General features: G+C 40.7%; 1 protein-coding gene across 1 annotated transcript; it reads left to right on the top strand.

Moving 5' to 3' along the window:
* The first annotated feature begins 670 nt into the window (after positions 1-670).
* Positions 671-13,382, top strand: DCUN1D5 (defective in cullin neddylation 1 domain containing 5). The gene is made up of 8 exons (XM_069883548.1): positions 671-821; positions 2,961-3,052; positions 6,124-6,194; positions 6,582-6,673; positions 11,149-11,257; positions 11,351-11,455; positions 12,278-12,380; positions 13,061-13,382. Exons 1-8 carry the CDS (start codon positions 733-735, stop codon positions 13,114-13,116), a joined length of 717 nt encoding a protein of 238 aa, XP_069739649.1. The 5' UTR covers positions 671-732; the 3' UTR covers positions 13,117-13,382.
* Positions 13,383-15,426: the final 2,044 nt, after the last annotated feature.

Raw genomic sequence — 15,426 nt, forward strand, 5'->3', positions numbered from 1 at the left:
GTGGGCGGGGCTCAAGCAGGGAGAGCAGGGCTGAAGTGGCTGGTGGGCGTGGCTTAAGCAGCGAGTGGGCGGGGCTTAACTGGATCAACTGCGGATAAACTGATGGGGCGGGGCTGAGGAGAGAGGGTGGGCGGGGCTTAAGGAGGGAGCGTGGGGCTGAATAAGAGGGTGGGCGGGGCTTAAGGAGTTAGTGGGCGGAGCTTAGCAGGGAGATTGGCTAAGAGGCTGGTGGGCGTGGCTTAAGCGGCGAGTGGGCGGGGTTTGAAGAGGCGGGGCCGACGCTGGAGAGTGGGCGGGGGTTTAACGTGGTTTAAGAGGGGTGGGCGTGGCTTAAGAGGGGTGGTGGGCGGGGCTTAATGCGGGTGGGCGTGGCTTGCGTTGATGGCTTTAGACGGGCGAGTGGGCGGGGCTTAAGCGCCGCTGCGCTGCTGAAGAGGGTGGGCGGGCCGGAAGCGGGGGGGCGGGGCTTCGCTTCGCCTCACGCCGCCGAGGCCCTCGCCCCCGCTCCGTCCCCGAGGCCCCGCCCCGGCGCCGCTGTCACTTCCTGCTCCTCCGCGTCTCTGTCCGGGTCGCTCGCCGTTCCCTGAGCAGCCGCTACCGCCCCGGGCGCGGGAGGGAGGGAGGGGTGGGGGGAGCAGGGCCAGCCGGGGCTCCTCTCATCCCCTCAGCGCCAGGCTCGGGGTGGGGGGGGAGGAGGGGTTGGGCTGCGGCCCCCGCCCCGGGGCAGGGACGATGCCGGTGAAGAAGAAGAGGAAATCCTCGGGGCCGGCGCCTGCAGCGGCGGCGGACGACACCGGCCTCAAGAGATGTAAACTTAGCAGGTACCGGCTGGCTGCAGGGCGGGCCTTTCCAGGGGGATCTTCTCCTTTCAGGTTGCCTTCCCCTCTTTTCCTGGTCGTCCTCCCCACCTCCTTTTTTGAGGCTGCCTCCCCCCGCCCCCCTAGTTTTGAGGCTGCCTCCCCCCACCCCCTCCCTAGTTTTGAGGCTGCCTCCCCCCACCCCCTCCCTAGTTTTGAGGCTGCCTCCTCCCACCCTGTTTTTGAGGCTGACCTCCCCCCCCCCTTATTTTTGAGGCTGACCTCCCCCCCCCCCATTTTTGAGGCTGACCTCCCCCCTCCCCTATTTTTGAGGCTGACCTCCCCGCACCCCCCTGGTTTTGGGGCTGACGTCCCCCCACCCCCCTGGTTTTGGGGCTGACGTCCCCCCACCCCCCTGGTTTTGGGGCTGACGTCCCCCCACCCCCTGGTTTTGGGGCTGACGTCCCCCCACCCCCCTAGTTTTGAGGCTGACGTCCCCCCACCCCCCTAGTTTTGAGGCTGACCTCCCCCCACCCCCCTATTTTTTCAGGCTGCCCATCCCCCCTATACTATTTTTCAGGCTGTCCTGCCTCCTTCCCTCCCCCTTTTTCAGGCTTCTCTCCCCTTCACACCCGCCCCCCTCCATTTTCAAGCTGCTGCCCCCTTTTTTCAGGTTGCCCACCCTCTTTGCCCCCCTTTTTTTCAGGCCGTCTTCCCTCTCCTTTTCAGGCTGCCAATAAGCAGTGTGTATGCTAAACCATTTCTCTTTTTTCCAGTGTGATGGTCGAGAGGTCGGCACGCTCGAAAACAAAATCAGGACAGATTTTTCTCAGTTAATACAGAGTCTGAAGCATCATATTCATATATTGCCATAAAAAACCTTATGCTATGATGCCCAAAAATTGCACCAGGAGAATGATAAATCTTTCTTGTGGTGTAGCAGGAGCATTTAGAATGGCTTTTGTAAAGTAACTGTATGCCTTCTTCATCTGTTACACCTTGTAGTTATGACAACATCCTGAGCACGTAAGAATACAAAGAACTTACAAAATCAATGCTACGGGAATGGCTGTTGCAAGAACGTGTGGCATGCAGCCTTTCTCATAGGTTGACCAAGCTTGAACTTAGAAGTAATCAGGCTTTTTTCTTTTGCTCATAGAATTATAGAATGGTTTTTGTTGGAAGGGACCGTAAAGATCGTTCAGTTCCAACCCCCCTGGCATGGTCAGGGATGCCTCTCACTAGACTAGGCTGCTCAAGGCTCCAAGTGGGATGACTATTTGTTGTTACTGTTCATTTTGGATACTATTGCAGAGCTTACTTTCTGTGGTCAATAACCGTCTTCTGGTTTCAGTCTGAATTTATTCGTAGCCAGTTAATTAGCCATAACCCGTTCCTGTGTCTGCATAATGCTTTATGTAATGTTCTTACCTCATGGCTCTGCCTCAGAGTGTATTCGGAGCGAGCGCTTGTGTGTTCTCATACGTGATCTTTCTAAATTGGACAGGCTGAATTCTCCTGCTTTGTAACACAGATTTTCAGTTTTAGTATTACCACAGATTGCTCTGGTATGTGTACTAAATATCTGTAGAATTTACAGATGTTTAGTAGAATTTACAGATATTTAGTTGTGTGTTAAATGTAGATAAATTGACCAAGTTTTCTTCCCAGATTTGGATGCTTAACTATAAATAGCCTGACTTTTAAATATGTCAAACTCGGCAGCTCCTGTTGACCTAAATGGGATCTGTGCATATTCAGCACTCTTGAAGATCATGCTGCTTATTAGAGACCTTTATGTATAAGTAAAAGTAGATAATAAGGCATTTGAATTACTGAATAGTGATATTTTGACCATCTGCATGTGGGTTTTTTTGTTTAATAGCTACAAGATAAAAGTACTTTTGCATTTCAGAGAAAGTAATAGCTGCAATAAATTGGGCTGTGAAAAGGTTATATTTCAAGGTACTTTTAGGTTCCAACAAGCATTAAAATGGATGACAGACAGTTGCCCTTTAACAAATTCAGCTTCGTTGTTTATACACGTCAACTTCATGAAACAGCTTACATAGTTTGAGCTAAAATAAGTAATTTGTAAGTTAATTTTAAATGATTTCCTGGTGCTGAGAATAAAATAACATTTGTCATCCTTGTTTCTCTAAGCTGTTGCAGATCACAAGCCTCCAGTAAAGTAATGAGCGGAGAGGAACATTTTTCAAGCAAAAAGTGCCTGGCTTGGTTTTATGAATATGCAGGTAATATGGAATAGATTCATATTTAAAACTGTATGGTTTTGTTTAAAGTAAACAAATACATGAACTATTATTTGCGTTTTGGCTAGCTTATGCTGATAGAGATATAAAAAAATGTGTCCATATTCGCTTCCTTATAACACTCACTTGAATTAGTATAACTTTTACTGCTACCTTTTCAGTACTTGTTTTTTATGAATTTTTCTTCTTTACTCCATGCATTATAATTTACCATGGCATTTTTTAAAATGAAAGATGTTGTGCAGTACGGTGTTGAACCAGGATATACTGAATGATTCTACCTCTTGATTTGAAGAGGACCAGTAGAAGTCAGGATATTGAGAGATAAAAGTTTATTTAGCTAACTGGATCTAGTTTATGATCAAATGGAAAGGATAATTAAATGGTTCATGACTTAAGCCTCTTGATTTTCTAATGTACAAAATAAAATAATAGATGCTTATACTGTATTTTCTATCTGAGAAACTGTCCCAATACTTTTGATATTCTAAATAACAAATGTTTCATTCAGAAGGGTTAGAAGTAGCTTCTTTCAAATAAATCAGAATTGCTATCCAAGTGATAGTTTTTCAGTGAATATGCAGTGTATTTTGTGGAATTTATGGGACTATTACTACCATTTATTTTGCCATATATAGGGTCAGAAATTCAGAATTTGTAAACTGTTACAGATATCTTTCCTTCTTTAGTCGCTTCTTAAAGTTCATCATTACTAGTCGGTGATTATAAACTCATTGATATCCAGTTCTCAGTATGAAATGAGCTGATGATTTCTGTCAGCAACGGTTTTGAGTATATCAGAACAGATATTTTCCTTGCAGTCTTTCCACAGTAATGACCTATACCTGCTTCTAGTAATCTCCTTTCTAATTTAGATTTGAGGCTTATTCTTTTGGAGTAGAGTGTTTTCTGAGGAAAACAGTAATTCTCAGTTAATTATTTGTTTTGATAAATGTACCCACACATGGTTTCAACTTTAAGGCAGGTAAATTTTGTTTTGGTTGTTGAGTAAAGAACTGAATATAGGAGGTTATAATTTGTTAGTTAACATGCATATTTTGATTATTGGTTTCTAGCATGAAATAGAATACCAGCGAAATTATATACCATAGGAGATTAAATGTTTACATTAAAAGAGAAAATTACACACACACATATGAATTGTACCTATGATTTTTGGGCTAAAACCACTGATTCATGCTTATACTTGTCATTACCTGTGAACCCTTGTGTTCCTGTTCATAACTTAAACTTTCACATTTTTAACACATTAAACACAACTTGCACAAGGGGAGGTTCAGATTAGGCATCAGGAAAAAATTCTTCACTGAAAGGGTTCTCTGGCACCAGCAGAGGCTGCCCAGGGAGGTGGCTGAGTCTCCATCCCTGGAGTATTTAAAGTATGTGTAGATTAAGCGCTTAGAGATATGATTTAGTAGTGGACAGGTACAGTTGGACTCAATCTCCAAGGTCTTTTCCAACTTAGCGATTCTATAATTCTGTGATCTTATGTAAGAGCTTCTCAAAACCAGATGACACTGTTTTGCCTTGTTTACCAAGGCAAAGCGTCCTTTCCAATGTTTTTCGAGAAGTAGGGGTTCATGATCTTAAATGCATGTGCTAAGACACATGATTACATTTTAGTGAGAATGGCTACTTCTACTGGAAAATAGTTTGTGTTAACTACTTTCTTATCTCACAGTGGGTAATTATTCAAAGTGCGTTATCCAAACTCCTAAAAATAGTTCTCCTTACAATAAGAACAGCGGATACGGATGAAGTGGAGACAGGTATCATCAAGGGAGGGGAAGAAAGGACATTCTGTCTGTGTATAAAGAGCAAAATTTGCCACCAGGTTCTGAAATGGTGTGTTATTTTGGAAGACGTGGCCTTTGCCTTTTACATTGGTTCATACTCACTAAACCAATCTTAACATAATAGTCCAAGACACATCAAAATAGCACGTCAGTAGGCCTAGTAGTGTTTTGATTGCCCAATAGGAGTAATCTTTGGAACAGGCTTAGCAGAAATAACTGAAATGAGAGAAACAATGTTGTAGAGTTTCAGTGTCTGTGCTCTTTAAATAGAGTATCATAGATTGCTTTGGGTTCGAAGGGACCTCACAGACCATCCCGTTCTGTGCCCCTGCCATAGGCACGGACACCTTCCACTAGGTCAGGTTGCTTAAAGCCCATCCAGCCAAGCCTCGACCACTTCTAGGGAGGGGGCATCTGTAGCTGTGTTGGGCAACCTGTGCCTCATGGTGAAGGATTTCTTCCTTACATCTAATCTAACTCTACCCCTTTTGTCTGCTATTTTGCTGCTTTTTAGAGGCTTTCTTTGTATTAAAATTGAAAAGTGACAGCATAATGCTAGCTGTTGCGGTCCTAATCAAGTTATTTTCATTGCACTCATAAACCTTTTTCTGCTTTGTGCGTGGCTAATATGCTTAGCATTTTTCTGATTTATTGTTCTCTCTCTCCTCATACTACTGGCATCATAAAACTAACCTTATGTCATTTGAAGATTCGTCCTCTTCTGTCTTAGCTCAAACCTTCCATATTGACACCGTTGAAGGATTAATATCTGTAATACTAGCTCAGGCAGAATCATTTTTTTTATTGTTGATAAAATAACTCCTTGAAGAGCATCACTTATAGAATAACTTCAGCACAGATCAGTACCAATGTGCTCATAAAAGCAGTTGGCTACCACAGTTATTGGAGTTGAGGTATGTCAGTGGGAAACTCAGTGGAGTCTTTTGAGAACTCACATACGCAAACTAAAATAGTTTGTCGGCAGCTCTGGGGAGGCAGTGCACAACATGAAGGTTCTAGTTCAGTTTCACTTTTAGTTTGCAGTGTTATTTCATATGTAATACGCGTCTCAACATTGCAGTTGATAGAATGGTTCCAACATAAAAGCTACTTAATAGTGTAATTCAGTGTTTTTAAGGAGATCTTGTATACGATGTAGTCTAATTATTGTTGTCTAACCCTTGTGACCAGTGAATGTTATGTAGATTTCAGTCTGTTTTCTTTCTGGTTTTAAAGGCCCTGATGAAGTTGTAGGGCCTGAAGGAATGGAAAAGTTCTGTGAAGACATCGGTGTTGAGCCTGAAAATGTAAGTTGTGTACACTACACTAATAACGTTTTAAAAGGGGGTGTTGAATGAGATTAAGTTCTATGTAAAATTTTAACTTCTGTAAGCAAGGAGTTGTTAGTTTTCCTGCTTTTAGGAGCTATTCTAAGATATTTCAGCAGAATATATAAATTTTGCGTGGCTGGTGAGTGAGGTTTTTGTTTGTTTAATTATGCTAATACTTAATTTTCCAAAACTGAATTAAGGGAAAGATTGCATAAAGGTGAATTATTAAAAGGTAACAAATACAGAGTGCAAGCTTGTACAACAATTATTGGAATGCTTGAATGCTTAGAATTCTCAGGCATATAGAAATAGGCCTTTTCTTACATACTGACTCCTTTTTCTCCCCTTGTTTCCCCCACCCAGATTATTATGTTAGTTTTAGCCTGGAAACTAGAGGCTGAAAGTATGGGATTTTTTACCAAGGAAGAATGGTTAAAAGGAATGACCTCATTACAGTAAGTGTTTTTACGTGTATAACACAATGTTCTAATTTTGTGTTTGTACCAGTAGCTTAATTATTCTTGCCCTCAATTTCTTGTGTGTTGGCTATAAGATAAAGAAACTCTTGCTTTTAGGTCTGGTCTCTGTCAACAACTGTTGTTCATCAAGCTGTGAATCTGATAAGTTCACTCAAAGTTTTGTTTAATCCTAGTAAGCCAGGTATTGGTGGCTGCTTTTTCTTACAAAAAATATGTTAAAATATCATTCTAGTTGGCAGATGCAAATAAGTAGATCTGGAGATACTATAAGCTGTGGTATTCTGACAGGTTTTTACTGGTTTCTAAGCTTTATAGTTGAGGACTGCATTGATAATAATTTTCATTGTTAGTGTTATTTATTAGATGCAGGTCAGAACCCATGCTTAATGTTTAGGTTAAATAACTTCTTTTCAATTTATAAATAAACTAACTTTCTCTATTTGTAAGAATTTTTCGTGACATAATTCCTAAAGAGACTGTTTCTTTCATTAAACTAATCAGCTTTTTCTGGGGCTTAGTTTAGTTGTCACTTTTTGTTTGTTCCTCATGAAACTGTTTATAGCACATGAATATTTTAAGGGTGACTTGTTATGACACTGCATTCGATACTGAAAATGTCAGGGAACTACTGTTGCAACTGCAGCATAATGGGAAAGAGGAGCTGATCCGACCCTTGGAGTTGGCACAGTTGCCCTATCGGTAGTGAAGTGGTTTGGGAAATTGTATTAGGCAGATACCCTTTGGTTATTTGAGGCTATGGAGTGAGTGACTATGGCCTGACACTCTTGTGCGAATCTTACTTAATTTGCGATCAGGCTTCTGATAGGCACCTTGATTGTTTTGTGACTGTCAGTAATTTAATAAAAGCTGGAATAATTAAGTTGCCTGAAATTCAGGACAATGGAGGTTAAATTCTGGGCACATAGATTTTTAGATGTGGTAAATGCGTGTAATTTGGTCACTTCTGAAGCACTACATTTTTATGCCCAAATGGAAGCTCTCAAGAGTTAGCCAGTCTAGCAGAGTGCAAGCACGAAGATGTATGAGAACAGGCCCCTCTTTGGAGCCAGACTTAGTTTAGCTAATAATCTGCTGTGATTAGGAATCTGCTGTAGACTAAGCAGCTGGATGAAGCAGCGACACTCATAAAATGGAATTCAAGATTCGTTGGCTTAAAAAAATAATATAAATCTGTAGACTTGTGCTGTTTTGCATTTGCCGGACAGGGAAGATCATATTATGGGATTTTATGTGGAACGGAATAGTTTTTCTTGAAAGGTTTGAAGAAGGATGGTATGCCTTTAAAGGAATAGAGTATTATTACGTCCTTGCACAGCGTTCTTTCTTATTTTTGCATGAAGAAATGGAATTAAAATACATTAAAAGCTAGAGCATATTCAAAGTCAGAGTTAAATTGTAGAATCCTTATTTCAAAATGTGTGAAATGTTGCATGAGGTAATTGCATGAACAGGGTTGGGTGGAATTCAGCTCTACAGTAAGACACCTAAATGTGTGGGGTTTGTACAAGAGCTGGATTTCTTAGACTCTTACTGCAGTCTTTATGACCTAGTCAATGTAGAAGAGCCCAGGCAGGTATTCATTTTGTCCTAAGACCTAATAACTGTCCACCTGAATTGCTTTTAGGGGTTGGTTGGTTAGACCCCTATGAATTGCAACAGCTAAAGCTTGGACTCCTAAACTTAATGTACAGATGCCAATGTTTGGGTGCCTGAATCTTGAAGTGACCTTCTTGTGTGTGGTTTCATGATGCGGTGATGAAGTTTGTCCTTTAGAAAGGAGGAGAGAAATAACCATGAGATAAGGTATACACTGTCAAAATTTAGGTGGCTCAAACACCAAGTAGCAGCTTATGAGATATAAACAACTAAAGCTGCAAAAGTGAAGTTGTTCGTGTATCATGTTGGTAGGGTGAATTCTGCCCTGTGTGTGTGTGAAAGCTGGGTGTCATCAGCAGAGAGAAACAAATACTTCTAGGCAATTTATTTCAGTTGAATTTTCATTAAACACCTCATTAGGATGAGTAAGTAGCCCTCAGGAAATGACTGTTGAGCTACGTTTGCTTTAAAGCCGTTGGAGAGAGAATAGCTTAGAGTTGAGCATTTAACTATAAGTTTCTGAGTTAAAAGCAAAGCATATTTGCATATTTGTCCAGACCTTTACAGACCTACAAAGGAAAACAAAATCTGGATAGAAAATAAAGATGAAGGGAAAAGGTTGATTCATGATTTTATTAAACCCCACTGAAGTCATTCTTTGAACGAGGTAAATTCAAAGAATTTTGCATGTAAGGAAGAGAGTCGTAAGCAGCGGTATTGTCTGTGTACTTCACGAAGGCTATTTGAAGGAATTTGAGCTAAATTTTACATTAAAATTGAGCATTTGAAAATGAGTGGCCAGGTAGAGGGGAAAGACCCAAATTGGATTCCACCTGAGGGAAACACAAGGTTGTGAACTCAAGTTTCTAGGCACAAGAGAAGGCACATGAGAGGGAGAGAGAAGGAGGGAGGGAGAGACAGGAAAGTCAGGGTTTTAATGTATTTCTGTTTGCAGAAGGCTTAGTAAAAACAACTTATTTGGGTTAGTTTTAATGGTAGCCTAACGTTATTTGGGGGTGCTGGCTGATGAAAACCTTGACATGAGCCGGCAATGTGCGCTTGCAGCCTGGGAGGCCAACCGATTCCTGGGCTGCATCGAAAGAAGCGTGGCCAGCAGGGCGAGGGAGGGGATTCTGCTCCTCTATCCCTCTCTTGTGAGACCTCATCGGGAGTCTTGTGTCCATTTCTGGAATCTTCAGTATAAGAAGGATGTGGCATTATTGGAACACATCCCGAGGAAGGCTAGAAAGATGATCCCAGGGCTGGAGCACCTCCAAGACGAAGGCAGACTGAGAGAGTTGGGGTTGTTCAGCCTGGAGGAGAGAAGGCTCTGTATGATTTTTAAGGTCCCTTCCAACCCAAACCATTCTATGATTTTTCTAAGTGTGGGTTACCTCAGCCATCTAATTTATGGTGCAGCCACACAGGCAGCTGTATCATTATGAAAGAGAAGTGTGGCAAAACTTAAATGTACTGAAATTTGTGTTTATCCCTGGTAAGATAAATAATCTCGATCCAATTATATTTGACAGAGTATATGATAAATCCACTTCAAGTAGTTCATTTATGTCAGTAGTGGACTGACAACGTGAGCGTTTGTTTAGTTCTTAGATAGGTAGATCTGTCCTTAAATGTAGAGAACAATACTACTTCAGTATGAAGGCTCCATGAGCTGGAATGTTGTGGCAGCCTGAGATGAGCAGGCAGACAGATTTGCACAGGCAGGCCAGGAGACCTGAGGAACAGAAAGTATTGCTTGTGGGCAAAGTACAGCATCAAAACACAGCCCCACAGCAACCTGCTGTGGTTGTCCCAAAGGGACCTTGCTATGGGCTGCTGTCACAAGTCCATGAGGGGCCCTTAAAGATGCAGATGTATTCTCTGAGAGGCAGGTGGCCAGAATGGGGACGCATAACCAAAGGAATTATTCATGTACATCTGCATATCTAAAGTGTTGCTTCTGCCATGCAGGATATGGCCAAGTGGAATTGTTTTAATTTTTTTTTAATCACAGCAGCTATTAATTCGTAAGAATAAATTGTGATAGCACAACTATTCCTTTAAGGGGGTCTTCCATGGAGGATTAGCATGAGTAAATGGCATTTTCCTCTGCCAGCGTTGGTGAATTGAACCCATTTTCTATTTGGAAACAAAAGTCCCTGCTGAGTTAAATATATGGAGATCATCTTCTCTGCCAAAGGGTTATTTTTGCCAAAGAGTTATCCTGTCACCTGTCAGACCTGTACGCTCTCATACAGCCTGTGAGTTTTCAGTTGAGTAGCTACTGACTAATCAAAGGGATAGGCTTAACAGAGCTTGTGTTTATCAGTTGTAAAATGCAGGCAGACTAGTGTGCTTTACAGAGTGCCTGCTCAATCCTGTTCCTTGTAAATAGGTAGCCTTGAAGTGTATGTCTAGCGTTTGGTTTTTTCCAGGGAAATATGACAGAAAGCGCTTATTTATACCTAGATTTTACCACCTTAATGCACAGCGAATACTGCTTCCTCCACACTTTCATGGTGATTGAAAGATAAGATAGTGCTGGGTATGAATATAAATTATAGACAATGGCATAAAGTCTACTATTTGAGAAGGAGAGCAGGACATTTTTGTTATGTTGCTGATGCATTTTTAACAAACTTACTTAGAAGCCAGGCTTCCATCTTTTCAGTAAGCTGCAAGTATTTAGCGTGTTTAGTATACTCTAAGTCCTGTACCTCTGATTATTGCATTTTGGGGATTTTAACTTTTTATGCTTGCTGGCTTTTTTTCTTTTCATTATCCAAATGTGGTGTTTTGAACTTCTAACATCATTTGTTTTTCTTTATTTTAAGGTGTGACTGTACAGAAAAATTACAAAGTAAATTTGACTTCTTACGGTCACAATTGAATGACATTTCATCCTTTAAGAATATCTACAGATATGCCTTTGATTTTGCAAGGGTAAGACTACTGGAATGTTAGAGAAGTTCTTGCTTTAATTATTCAGTGAGCTTATACCTGAGTGGGTTTTGTGCTTTCTTTATTCAACCTTAGGATAAAGACCAGCGAAGTCTTGATATTGATACTGCAAAATCCATGTTAGGTCTTCTGCTTGGAAGAACTTGGCCGCTGTTTTCAGTATTTTATCAATACCTGGAGGTACAAGTTTCCTTGACTTTCTGAATGATGGCATGGTATTTGGGCTGTTTTATGAAAAGATTTCAGGGTTTGGGTTGTTCTGCTCAAGAACGTGTATGTATTGCTCCTCTCCCCGTGCTTGATGTGTTCATGACAGTGATGTTCTTGTATGCATCACAGATCTTTTCTACTTCCTTGTGCCCCCCCCCCTTATCAAACACCACTAAAACTCTATCTTAATTAGATTATAAAGGTAAATTTTAAATTCAGTAATGACCCATCAGTCTCTTCAGCTGCATCTGTGATGAATTTCAGGTTTTCTTTGTGTAGATACAGTACAGTAGGTACTTTGAGGTCTGTCTGTCTCTGAAGATTTTGGTCAGCTCATCTGTGAGTGGCTTAGTAATATGGACTTGTGTAGGCTGTGGAGCGTGCTAGGCTTGAGACAACTCCCTGGCTTCAAATCACTACTAATGTTGCAAAGTAGATGTCCTTACATAATCCCTGGAGAAAGGATTTTTGTCGTGGTTCATTCTTGAAATAGATCAGAGCTAGATATGTCCCACTTTGGGGCAAGGTTAAAATTTACCAGGTTTTGAAGCTTAAGAGTTCTTGATTTGCTGCTGTTTTGATTTTGCTCTCATCTTTCAAGAAACCATTTTATGTGGTTTCAGAACTAACGTATGCAGCACTTTTAAAAAATGGAAAACCAAGGAAATAGTAGCCATTGTTACCCCTTAAACTGTTTGTTAGGGACTGATTGAAGATAAAAATGAAAGAAATGAGATGCAGCATTGCTAAATGTCACTTAAAATGTTCATGTTCTGAAATTCTTTTCCCCAGCAATCGAAGTATAGAGTTATGAACAAGGATCAGTGGTACAACGTGCTAGAGTTCAGCAGAACTGTCCATGCAGATCTTAGCAACTATGATGAAGATGGCGCTTGTGAGTATCCATAATATTTTGCTTATTCTGGTATTATCTCAGTATTTTCAAGATGCATGAAACAGATTTTCATAATGGAAACAATACTGTAAGGTAAATACTTCTTCTCCAACAAAGCATAGAAAAACTGTCCTGATAATCATCTATTCAAACTGCAGTATTAATTATAGTAGTGTGTCTGGGTTATGATGGTGTACTTGAGCCACCTTAGATTCAATTGAGGATCTAGTAAAGCTGCTTGCTACACAGGGCTATAGACTTGTAAGCAGAATTATAAGCAGCAAACTCTCATTTTGTTCTACTATATAATAAAGTAGCCTCACTGCTTAGGGCTGAACGTCATGCATACTATGACTGAATTGCTTTAAGCATCCTAGTTTGGTCTGTGTTCTAATTACGTCTAGTATAAAATAATTACTTGTGCCGAGAGCCTTATTTTTGTTTTCTATTTGTTTAGCGGGCCTGTCAGATGTCAAGAACAGTTTTATCCATAGTCCTGTGTACTGTTATTCGTGTGCTTTCTTCCACTGTTGAGTGAAATGATTATAGTCATCTTTGTATCTTACTATTTGACCATAAGATTGACATGGATGCTACTTAGACCACATGTTTTAGCCTTCATGCTTTGAGATGTTTGAAAGAGATTGGCCAATGTAACTCCAAGTTTCATCCATTTGCAGGGCCTGTACTTCTGGATGAATTTGTTGAATGGCAAAAAGTGCGTCAAGCGTCATAGCAAGAATTCAAAAGAAAATGCAAGGTTTTTTCGTGCCTGCCTGTACACAAGCTAATGAGAAAAACAAAGGATTGCATTTTCATTTTTAAGAAAGACTTTACAGTAATGTTCTTCCTTTTTTTAAGGAGATTTTCTTGTTACACGTGATATGGGCATTGAACCACACCTCTTCTGAGGCTGAAAGTTGGAGTTCTTGTTTTGAGTCTTATGTTGATAGCATTTATTTCAGAACAATAAAGATTCAGATTTGTGACAAAGGCCTAAAAGTGAAGAATGTCCCTTGAATGTGAGTGTGGTGTCTATTTTTAAAACCAAGTCTTTACAATTATCTTTCTCAAAAGTGCCCTTTGCTGTGAATTTTTGAAGACCTTAAAATGCTTAACTGGCACTGTTGCTTGCTGATGGTATGGTTGTCTTGTGTGACAAACATTAGAAGGAATGACTGATTTTTTTTTATTTTTTTTTTTTCCTTGCAGCCCTGGGTAGGAGTGTGCTGATTTGTGTATTAAGTGTTGGTTGGTCATGGGTTGTGCCACAATTTTCAGCTCCTTGTGGAGGAAAAGGCCTTAAACTCTTTCTTTTTTGTTTGGTACCCACCCAGTGGCGTAGCATTTAATGATAGGCCCTTTTTAAAGCAGGAAGGTGTAGAGCATATGGCTCTGTGTGCAGAATGGCTGAGAACTATTGCCTATACTTGAGGTGGTGAACACAAATGCTCCTTGGTGTACAGTAAGGCAGCTTCAAATTTTTGCTATGATTTAGACTTGGAATTGCTTTGTATTAAAAGTGCAATTTATATTTTAAAAGGGGAAGCTGGAAAGACTTGGTTTCAAGCTTTGCTTCTTACGTGTTTTAGACTGGGAGTGTTCACAACATGGCTTTTTTTTTTTTTATCTCCCTGTATGCTTTTCGTAGTGTCAGTCAAGAAGAGACTATTAAATCACCTACCACTGACCTGTATCTAACAAGGTATTAATTTTTTACTATGTTACTCCATGCATTGAGTCCAATAACTACTGTGATTGCCCTTTTAGGTGCTCAGTATTTGTGACAGACTTTAAATACAGTAGATGTTTGTCACTTTGCCTTCCTGCCCAGGAAGGCCCAGTGCCAACATTGAAAAGGAAAGGGATTTTAATGAGTAAATGTGAGAAACCAAAACAGAGTGAGAGAATGAAGCATTTGTAACTTCATTTATTGTTAAACGTATTATGTAGACTGTGATAATGCCATGAGATTCAGTCAGTGATCAAGGCCTCATTGTGCCAAATATTTCAACAGCTTGAAAGAAGAATAGACCGAGTAAACTAGGCATGACTTGAAGATCTTTGCCTCAGGGAAATGACTTCTGTTTTGCACATCCCTTATTCAAACTAGCAAGTGTGAGCTTTCCTATCCTTAAGGAAAGCTTTATTCCCCAGATGAATTTTTTTTACGAGGAAGAGTAGGGGGAAAGCGTGAAGGGAAATATTGAGTGGACAAACTATTCGTGCGTGCCTGTGCTCTTGTTGTACTAGAGAGGACCACTCCTTCAACTCACTCTGCAGGCCTCCTTGCTGTGCACTGCAGGAAGCAATTCAGTGATGGTCCATGGCCTGCTCTGCAAGTGACCTGATAGTGCAGTTGAACTTTAGAAGCTTGCTTCTGCCTAAGCAGGAAAAAAAAAGTGTTGAGAGTCAGGGAGAGGAAACAACCAACAGCTGAGATACTTGGAAGAACTCTTGTAACATGACTAGTGTCTGTGTGCATGCAAGCACATGCACTCCAGCTGTTCTAAATATTTTTGCACCTTTTTTAAGGGAAGTACTTAAGTTTAGAGCTCATGTAGGCTCCAGCAGTTCTCATCAATATGTTACAAGTTGTCCATTTGCTGATAATTCTGATTTCACTCATAACAGAGTGCCTTTCATTTGGAAAATGCCCTATTCCACAGAAGGTTAGTGCCAGAATGAGATTAAATGCCAGAGTTCCGAGATCTACTGCTACATTAAGGTCCTAAGATGCACAGATAAGCATGCATCAATCAACTTATGTCATGGGAAGTACTGCTGTATCCTAATTCTCTATGGGGGCACCGATTCTGAAGAGATTTTCTCAAATTCACTACAAGGGCTCTCCTTGTTTAGTATGTTTAGTCCCTGTTATAACGGGGAAATTCTCTTCCCAGAAGTTTTGAAATACCAGTTAGAAGGTGAATATCTTATGGTGTGAATAAAAAAAGAAATAATAATCTTTTTTAGGTAACTACAAACTGCTGTGAATTCAGTTTAAACCAGTTGGTCCTAGAGGATGGTATTAGTCTAACAGTAG

This window comes from Phaenicophaeus curvirostris, chromosome 1 (assembly GCF_032191515.1).
Source record: "Phaenicophaeus curvirostris isolate KB17595 chromosome 1, BPBGC_Pcur_1.0, whole genome shotgun sequence".
Taxonomy (NCBI): domain Eukaryota; kingdom Metazoa; phylum Chordata; class Aves; order Cuculiformes; family Cuculidae; genus Phaenicophaeus; species Phaenicophaeus curvirostris.

What these genes read in the sequence shown, in the direction of transcription:
- DCUN1D5 (XM_069883548.1), top strand. Translation starts at nt 733, where the DNA reads ATGCCGGTGAAGAAGAAGAGGAAATCCTCGGGGCCGGCGCCTGCAGCG. An exon ending in AAGAGATGTAAACTTAGCAG is followed by an intron (nt 822 to 2,960) that starts GTACCGGCTGGC and finishes TGTTTCTCTAAG; the next exon opens with CTGTTGCAGATCACAAGCCT. An exon ending in TTGGTTTTATGAATATGCAG is followed by an intron (nt 3,053 to 6,123) that starts GTAATATGGAAT and finishes CTGGTTTTAAAG; the next exon opens with GCCCTGATGAAGTTGTAGGG.